The sequence below is a fragment of the Bombus impatiens genome, unplaced genomic scaffold (genome assembly GCF_000188095.3).
Source record: "Bombus impatiens unplaced genomic scaffold, BIMP_2.2 scf_0548, whole genome shotgun sequence".
Classification (NCBI taxonomy): Eukaryota; Metazoa; Arthropoda; class Insecta; order Hymenoptera; family Apidae; genus Bombus; species Bombus impatiens.
The window spans coordinates 1,396,816-1,406,058 of record NT_176967.1 but is presented as its reverse complement, the minus strand read 5'-3'; the positions used below and the strand labels follow the sequence as shown (position 1 = coordinate 1,406,058).

At 33.5% G+C, this 9,243-nt stretch overlaps 2 protein-coding genes and 1 long non-coding RNA gene across 7 annotated transcripts; 2 read left to right on the top strand and 1 right to left on the bottom strand.

Moving 5' to 3' along the window:
- Window positions 1-623: 623 nt before the first annotated feature.
- On the top strand, window positions 624-2,213 carry LOC100746108 (transmembrane protein 192). Of its 4 annotated transcripts, none has more exons than XM_003491307.4 (4): window positions 624-926; window positions 1,177-1,308; window positions 1,398-1,794; window positions 1,874-2,213. In XM_003491307.4, exons 1-4 carry the CDS (start codon window positions 888-890, stop codon window positions 2,116-2,118), a joined length of 813 nt encoding a protein of 270 aa, XP_003491355.1. In that variant the 5' UTR covers window positions 624-887; the 3' UTR covers window positions 2,119-2,213. The 4 variants fall into 4 exon arrangements, with proteins under 4 accessions (XP_003491355.1, XP_003491354.1, XP_012243832.1 ...); XM_003491306.4 differs by having other exon boundaries at window positions 679-926; window positions 1,094-1,308; XM_012388409.3 differs by having other exon boundaries at window positions 789-921.
- A 291-nt stretch (window positions 2,214-2,504) lies between these two features.
- LOC100746307 lies at window positions 2,505-8,327 on the bottom strand. 2 transcript variants are annotated; one of them, XM_012388414.3, is made up of 3 exons: window positions 8,055-8,327; window positions 5,713-5,789; window positions 2,505-4,580 (listed from the first exon to the last, which is right to left on the bottom strand). In XM_012388414.3, the coding sequence occupies exons 2-3, from the start codon at window positions 5,745-5,747 to the stop codon at window positions 4,292-4,294; spliced, it is 324 nt and encodes a 107-aa protein (XP_012243837.1). In that variant the 5' UTR covers window positions 5,748-5,789; window positions 8,055-8,327; the 3' UTR covers window positions 2,505-4,291. The 2 variants fall into 2 exon arrangements, with proteins under 2 accessions (XP_012243837.1, XP_003491356.1); XM_003491308.4 differs by having other exon boundaries at window positions 5,713-5,773; window positions 8,055-8,323.
- On the top strand, window positions 4,591-5,120 carry LOC117151956. The gene is made up of 2 exons (XR_004462140.1): window positions 4,591-4,802; window positions 4,891-5,120. It is a non-coding gene; the product is annotated as an uncharacterized LOC117151956 (long non-coding RNA).
- Window positions 8,328-9,243: the final 916 nt, after the last annotated feature.

Sequence of the window (9,243 nt, the reverse complement as noted above, 5' to 3'; positions counted from 1 at the left end):
GGGGGGGGGATAGAATAAATTCTATTTGAGAAACTTGAACATCGATTTAAAATTGAGTCGTTACTTTTGTCGTTATATTTGTACTTTTTTTCGTTCTATAAAATCATCTCTCTAAAATGCTATCAACAAATTGACACTTGTGTCTGACACAGTGTTTTACACAATGTCTACTTCAACACAAATGTATATGACATTTAACGAAATGATAGTACATATGTATGAAGATTTATTCTCCGTATTTTTAAAATAAAGTTTGACGTTTCCTGTGTATATTTGTTCAGTATCTTCTGATTAATGTTGGCATGCATATAGAAATTTAGTATTCCGTATTTATTACCTGTTACTAGCGATTGTTTTATCACACCTTATTTTTACAAACTTTGTTTAACATTTTTTCGTTTGTATATTACTTTTTTACTTACTATTATTGTATCTATCTCCAATTTTATATTTGGAAATAAACTAACATATTTATTAAAGAGGCACTTATTAATATAAGTACACTTTGTAAGCACAAGGTTATTATTGTGTTAAATAATGTAAATCATAATTTTTGTCAATTTATTTTTTGATGTTTGTTATATCCACACATATAACTCTTGCCAAGTTTCACGTATATCGTATATATATGTACTATAGTAGGCATTTTGATCTTACGTTTTACGTTACATGTTGCAACTATGATTTGTTGTACGTAAATTGAACGATACTTTGTAGAATCTGAATGATTTATAGCATGTATTATTTTACGGCTTAAGGAATTCCGAGCATGTTTGTTCGGAAAACGTGCTATATATGATTAACGTTGTAAACAGAGATGTTGGTTTAGTTCTGGTAATGAAAGGTATATGTAATTTCCTTGTTTTGTATCATCTTTTTATGGTGGAATGGTCAGTCTTAACAGAGATTTAAATACGTCAGGCAGTGTGAGTATAATAGAAATTATATCACCCATTATATTATTGTCTTGTATTCGTTTTTGCGTATTGATATAATATAAACATAACCTCTTTCTTTATAATCCTTTGCCATTCATGTTTTGACTTATATAGTTTATATTATATTAACATCATAATTATAATAAATATTACAGACCTCTTCAAAATGTGATTCTCATACATATTGTACTAAAAATTTATTGAATGAAGCAATTACTTATAAATATGCATTTATTAGGGAGCTGTATTTTTTGATTCGCCTTATAACATGGAAGAAGAAGACCCTCATCTACAGATATTAACTTCAGAAGAAGTATATTTTAAAAAATTGGATACTATACCAATTGTGTCTGTTTCCCTTATATTTAGTGTAAGTGGCAACTTCTTTGAATTATTTAGAGGGTTATATAAAAGAAATTGTTTGTCATGCAAATACTATGTATTTATTTCAAATTTTAGGTGTCTCTAGAAATTATTGGGATTATATTTATATCTGTGTGGCCTGAAGAAAAAAATAAATGTGATACATATTTTATATACTTGTATCTTCACTGTGCATACTGGCTGATAATTATGTTGACAGATCATTTTGTAAAAGCAAAGCATCACAAACTCCGTATTTATGGGTATCTTGATTTTTACCGATCGACATATCAGCAGATAAGGACACCTCTTTTCATAGCGTCATTATGGATAACGTGTTATCTATTATTGGCTGTGATTTTGCATCACACGCATAAAGTTAATTACGAACAATACTGTCATGCTTCAGAATGGTTCACTCCTCTAAATTACATAGTGTTGTTGACCACAGTAGAACTTACAATTATTATATCAGTTTATATACATTACATTAGTAAGTATACGAAAAATTATTGAAGAATTTATAATATATAGGAAGTTGTAAAAGGATATAAACATTGTTTTTCTTACAGGAAAAGTTTTGCGATTCAATCGATTACGTCCTCCAGCTGATGTTGCTAGAGAAGAATGGACATCTTCTTTTACTCAAGATACATATGCAGGTAGCAGTGAAGTAGGTTGCTATCATAGGAGATCTAATTTGGAAGAATTGCTTGAAATGCAGGCTGATTTAATAAGATATTTAAGAGATCGTAATGATAAATTCGGTCATGCAATAATGTTGTTCGCAGCTCAACGTAGTTTACCTGAAACATAGGGTTGTGCCCTATATAAAGTACAAACTTAAGGTAAAGCTTTCTCATTTTTATTTGAGGACTATAGTTGAAAGAAACATCTTTATATTTTATGGAATTCAACTTGTTTTTATTGTTGATATCTCTTTGTTGGTTCTTTCATTATATATACAATATATAAAGAATACACTAATTTTTAATAGCAATCATAACCTGTTACATTTTTACTTGTATCTAAGGTGTGTAATACATATTAATATTTAGAAGTTCTCATACACAAATTACTTTTGCATTAATTTACATTAGTTTGAATTGAAGTTATATTTTATCAATATTGTTATGATTAAAAGAGATATCATATAACAAGAAATCAAAAATAATTTCTGTGATAAAAAATGTATATCTCCAATTCAATAAAGTATATTTTTTTTTCAATATACAATTCTTATAATTCTAATTACACTTTACAGTTCTTATAATACATATATGTTTGTATGATGTTTCTACAATTAGGCTAACAATATCTTCAATACATAATGTTTATTTTCTAAGATTTTACTACAAACGTTATTATTACAGACTATTATATGATAACAGAAACAGTAATCATCTATTTATTTTGCATTCTTTGAAATATTGTTCCATTTTTTCATTATCAAGTTGGACAAATATATACTTTTGATTCGAAAACTAATTTTTAAAGATTAGAAAATAACATTATCGGGAAAAAGAGCGAGATTACATATTTTTTACATTGCGTGCTCGATTTATTATATTGAAGGAGTTCTTAATAATAGCGAGGTTAACATATATGCCAAATATTTCTATTTATATACTTTTTTACATATGTATATGTGCATATTTCTATAAATGCCTAATAATACCTAATTTATGTTAATAAAAACTTGATGCAGTGCGCACGTGAAAACAAGAAAGATCATACTCGTGATTTGTTGGTCCGTATTTAACTCGAACCTTTAGTATTTTATAAGATACCGCAAAATAAGGTTCTCAATAACGATTTTTTTTTACTGTATAACTGCATTGTAAGGCTTCTTGTGGATAAACACCTTAGACGATGAGAAGTATCATATTAAAAAAGAAATCTATTTACAGAAAGTTTACGTGTGTTACGGCAGGCTTAGAGTCCTATGCTATCATATGTATGTATGTTTATGGTATATAAAATTATTTACTTATACATATGGAACACTCAAATATACAATGCTATAAAATGTAGAAGCTTGTACTTGATCGAGACGTACTACGTAGTTATGATTTCGACGTTTTTCTTGGAAATGAAAATATCCTATAAATGATCGCATATTAAAATCAGTGCTAAAACCGAAGACTCTCGCTATTTAGGTTAGTACTATACCTCGTTCCTTGTTTTTTGAAAGTTTGTACTACACTTTTAGGCCAGCCATTTTTGCTGCGTATGTCCATACATCGGATACATCTCATGGTTTCAAGAATGTATACCGATTGTTTTTTATTATTGTCTTATAGAAGAAGTTTTTCAGACTTCATGATAAACGCAAATCGAGATAATCTTCTCGAACTAATTAATTTTGAACATTGTGCCAAATTCTTCTAGAGTAATGAGCAATATAACCAAGTTTCGATTGATCGTTTTTACTTTTATAAATCTGCCGTTTGCAAAGTAGAAGTTTACTTTTCACGAAGTAAAAACGAACGTGGAAACGTTGCGGCGCTTCAGATGTAATTAGAGCGAGGCGCAATAACTTCGTTTCACATTTAAGGACTGAACCATCGCGCCAAGATTTTCCTCATGGCTATAAAGTTCCAACCAAATTTTCTAAGGGTAAGCAGTTGTTGATCAAGAATTTTGCTCCTAATTTTCGTATAATTTTGATCGCTTTTATTCAAAGCAACATTTCGCATTGCAAATGGTTGTTTAAAAATAATTCCCATAAATTTCATTTTGTAGAAATTAATAACCTTTATACCATAGAAATATGCTTGTTTAAAAAATAGTTTTCTCTTACATTTTAACATTGCTGTATTTTCTGTTCAATCGTGGTATTATCAGTATCGCAAAGAAGTATTTTTAATCTCACGCAACATTTTTCGGAAATTTTATAATTTGCCATCGCATTTGAAGAATCGACGCGCATCGCAAAGGCGCGGTGGTCCCAATCATACAACTGCTTTACGCGACCAATAATGATAGAATCACGCGTGCGTAGCTCCCACTACGTTTCCGGTTGCTGAGAGCTGCTCTTCGGCCTCCATCATTTTTAACTTTCTCACTACTTGAGCATGTTCTTCGAGTAGCCTTGCGAATTCTCCTCTTCTAGTTTCGGCTTCCACTTGCATTTGTTTAATTTTTTCTCGAGGTCCGCCTGGACTGTCCAGTGGAGTCTGAGGCGATGAATTCTGAGAGCTGTTTACATTCGACAAACCATCTAAATCCGAGTTGTCGCTTGATATCGAATGAGAATCGACGTCATCCACAATTAAACTGTAAATTAAAGAGAACATTGAAATCTACAATACCACTTCTATCGACGACTTAACAATTAATATTTTTATCGACTATTGGTATGTTTTTTAATTTGGCAGATGCACAGTTTTCGTCTTAATTTTAAGTAAAAAAAAAAAGGAAAACAATTAAAACATGAATTTGAGGCTCGATTCAAGCACGAGATATTTTCGGAAAAGGTTATTGTCGCTGGATACACAGGTATTACTATTTACCACGATTAATAGTAATCAAGTAATTGTAATGAGTAATGATAATCAAGACGTTCATTCTGTATTTTGAATTTCAGTTTTAAGAGCGCAATTTGCTGGCAAAGAGGACGTGATTTTTATAGTTGGTCTAAACTATCGACGTTCTGCCCTGCAGCATTCTAGTGGCAACAATTGTCGCTTGCGTCAATGTTACGTCATTGGTACTGAAGCACGTAGTCTAGGCTATGGATAACGAATTGATTTTACGTAAAACACTGTATTAGAACCCTAAAAATATTTCAGTAATATTGAAGAAGGAAACGATATATACGAGACTTTTTATTATCGAAACGAAAGTATCGGTTTAATTGTACCGGAAGAACATTCTGTTGGGGGGGAAAAGGGGAAAGGAAGAGAGTCTACTCATTTGCGTCATGATCTATTATGCTGGCTGAATGCCGGCTGCGATATAGTGATCTTGATAGAAACATGGCAATTTTCGTAATATATGAATTATTATTGTTAATCTACAAATCATGAGATTTCGAAATCGGAAAAAGTATTTAAATAAATAGACTTGTTTTGTTATTAGATTATTGGGTGATCAACAAAGTCAAAATCGACGTATTATTTGTGTATTAAATTAAATTCATGTTTTTCATTCGCATTTCATTTTTTATTACTGCAGGCTTTTGAATACGCGTTTAGAGATGTGTGCTTGATTCGATCGAGATAACTGAGTATATTCTTAAGTACACTGCGATCAAGGATTAACATTGACTCTACCGTTCTCCTATTTCCGTTACACGATACTTTATACGTATTTCTTTTTTGTTTCTTGCTTTTTATCATTCAATATCGATCAAAATCAGTTGATTTTTTGTAAGATTTTGATTTTATAAAGATTTGCTATCGCTTACCTGAATGCACCGTAAATTTCTCTTCCTGATGCCATCGTCACTGCGATATCAGGCAACGACCCTGAAACAAAGAAGTCCTATGCTGTGACGTAAATTCATTAATTCCGAAGGAATATACAAACACGTGAACGGGCAAAGATTTACGATAGGATAATTTTGCGGATAACGCAATATATAGTGACGTTAATTGGTTTTTTAAAAACTATTCTATTTTTCTCATCGAGTGACAAATAGCTAGGCCCACAGCTCTGACGTGACCGTTGTATTCTCTGTGTCGAGCTAAGAATATTATTAAATACTATTTAATTTTAAGACAGCATAACACGGATAACGTTTCGTTCGCTTTGCCAGACAATGAGATTCTCGTACGTACAAAGCATACATATCGAAATCAATAAATAATTTGTGAGCATTTTGGCAATTGAGTCAAGATGGTTGACTCGATTGTCCAAAGAAATATATAGTCGCGTTACGCTTTATATCGTAGCACACTTCTCTGGCAAGGGCACGATGCGTAAAAGAAGCTTCATTTATTTCAAGACAACGGACATACATATCGGAAAGTACAACTATTCAGACTCGATATAGCATAAGACAATGCTTATCTTGGATCGCTCGTGGAAAAAGATTTTTCCCAGAACAGATTAAAACAGCTATAAACGATTCAATGATAGTTACTTTGTTTGTGGTCTGTAATTCTTGTTTCCTGTTTTGCGCGAAACAAGCAAAACCAATTTTCGATCGAAACGAAATCAATTGTCTTCGCGTTGGACGAAAATATATTATCTAATATTAGCATTGACACGCTATCATTTACGTTTATCATTTATAAGGCCAACAATGTGATTTCCAGTGATTTTCTTACGTAAATTGCATTGCATCGTTTTATTTAACGAAGATCGATTGGCATGCCATTGATGTATTGGCCGTTATCATCGATCATAGAGCAAACGATAAAGATCCTATAAAATACGCTTTCGTTCGAAGAAGTTGTTAGGTCAAAAAGAAATTGAATCTCCGGTAAAAAATATTATTCGTCATAATAAGCCAATAAATAGCCGGCTATTTTCTGTGAACGACGTGTACAAATTTATCTGATGGAAGCGAACCAAATCGGGTGCATTTACACGTGTACGCTTCACACGTCATATCCTACGTTACGAACCACGCGAATTTCAATTATACTTTACTGAATGCATTTCGCCCTTGCTAGTAATAGCAGCGTTTAAAAGTTCGACGATGAGGTCAGAAAATGAGAGCGAATCGAGAGAGAAGGTGCATTATCTGTGATAGCTAATTGCTGAGAAATCGCGATTATCGACGGCTAGCGCGAATTCGCCAGAATAATCGATGATGTATAAGGAAGATGGTATCCCGATCTGTCTAAAATAGAATCACGAACGCGAATACGACGAGATCGAAACCTTGGCCCCATAGAGCAAAGCTTACGTCTGTTTCGTTGATAAAATGATTAATTAAGCACCGCGTGAACTAAATATCTCCTCCTATTCAGGCATCGAGATCTTAACGAGCAATCACCTTGGAAACACATTTGACCAACGATGCTACATTGTGTGTGAAGGATGTTAATTACAGTTAAAAAAGATGCGCGAAAAGAAAGTACCGATATGTAATATTCCGTTACTAAATGTTCCTAAATGTTACTAATTGTACATTCGGTTATACGTATAGCCGTGAAACAACTAAACACACTGCTTTACAAGCTATACAGAAGGAATTTTCTTTATTTGGTAGAAGCTGGGAATCGACCTTCGTAACCACACGGGAAGGAGGATCGAGCTCGAGCGAGGAGTGCTTCGCGACCTTAGACAATGCGACCTGCACACGAAATATCCACGAACCGTGACCACTTCTGCGAGCTAAACGTAAGAGAAACGAAGAAGGTAAGAAAGTCACGAGCCGACAGAGAGGAAAGTATCCTCTCGTATTATTACACCGGATAAACGTCAATGCCGTTTAGAACCAGTTGTAACGTTTCTACTCGAGATTCCTGTGTCGATCTCGAGCTGAACATTTTCATGGCGGTCTGTTAAAAGCACTTCGCTCTAATTGCATACCGGAATCTTTGACTCAAATGTACGCGTAAAATACACAAGTTAATACACAAGTGTCTGGACCATACCTGAACGAGCCTCAGTTTCGAATGTCAGCAATTTCTTTTCACTTTCTTTTTGTTCCTTCAAATAAATTTCAAGCGAATGCGAACGAATTCTAGCAGGACAAAATCACTAGACAACGAACTTTTTATATTTTACGAAGGCGGCATCTAACAACAGCGCGAAATTTTGATGGAAGACGAAGGGATAAATGTAATTACTTACCTCTGACCATCTGTGTTCGACAAGTTCCTGCTGTATGAGCAACTTCTCTCGTCTCTTCTTACTCCTTTAAATAAAAGTTAAGGAAGAGTTTGGCAAATTTTCTATGCTTGATAACGAACAGTATGAGGGGAAAAGAACAAAAGGTCCTTAAGCGAAAGAATACGTTTCAATAGATAGGGCAGTGAACGCATCCAAAGACACGACACGGCAGAAAGCACAACGTTCACTACTCGAGAGACTCGCGCAGACTGATCTGCTTGGCCTCTATCGCCGCGCTACAACCTCAACAGCAGGTTACCGCTTTACCGGAGAAGGGGGATGCAATCGACAAATTTTATTTCATGCTACCCCGCCTTTTCCTTCTTATATTCCTTCTTTTTTCATACACTCAAGAAGCTTCCGTTTCCATTTCGTTCATAGATATGCTTATTACTAATCGAATGCCAAAAGAATCAAGACAATGGAATACGCGCTGTTGATACTTTTACAAAATTGCTAACCGTGAAACGATGTTTTGTCCCGAAACGTAGCAATTTCTCAATGAAAATTATGAAATCGACGTATAAAATTGGCTGTATTTCTATTCTTGCGCGTCACATTTTTAACTCCGTTGATCTATTTTTAAACGATCGGTCGTTATTGTTGTTAAATGATTTCATAAAGCGTCGTCGAGTATTCGTGCACAGGCAATTAACAATTGTCCGTAATTGTTTTTCTTCGCGATTCTATTCGTTAATGGCGCGTCGAAACAAAAGCCAGCGAAGGAGAAAGCAATTTATGATAGAAAATCGGATTGCGCTTGAGGGAGCCGTACGAACGAGAAAAATCTTTTTGAAGTGACAAACTAACGACAAAAGAAAAGTAACTGACTATATTCGAATCGATGTTTCTTAGAAGCGGATATTGGCAGCTTATTTAACTAACAGATGAATCATTCGTAATGACGTTCATACTTCTCTCTGAATTTCGATTTATATCTTCTGCGTAATAAAATTGTATTTTGCACGTAAAATCAAAAAACAGGAAGATAATTGAATTCACGGAAATCTCATTGAAACAGACGTCTAAAGGATATGTATATAAGGAAATGAATATTTCACGAGCATTTTAGGGCTCTCTTTGAAATTGATTCATCTATTTGTTAATAAAAGCAATTTTTCCTCGTACAAGAGTTCAATAGTCGATGTTT

Bases quoted from the DNA above. Each gene is read 5' to 3' on its own strand.
- LOC100746307 (XM_003491308.4), bottom strand. The intron at 4,581-5,712 runs GTAAGCGATAGC...TTTAATTTACAG, and splicing joins GAAATTTACGGTGCATTCAG to TTTAATTGTGGATGACGTCG.
- LOC100746108 (XM_003491307.4), top strand. From the start codon at position 888: ATGGTCAGTCTTAACAGAGATTTAAATACGTCAGGCAGT. The intron at 927-1,176 runs GTGAGTATAATA...TGCATTTATTAG, and splicing joins ATTTAAATACGTCAGGCAGT to GGAGCTGTATTTTTTGATTC. The intron at 1,309-1,397 runs GTAAGTGGCAAC...TTCAAATTTTAG, and splicing joins CTGTTTCCCTTATATTTAGT to GTGTCTCTAGAAATTATTGG.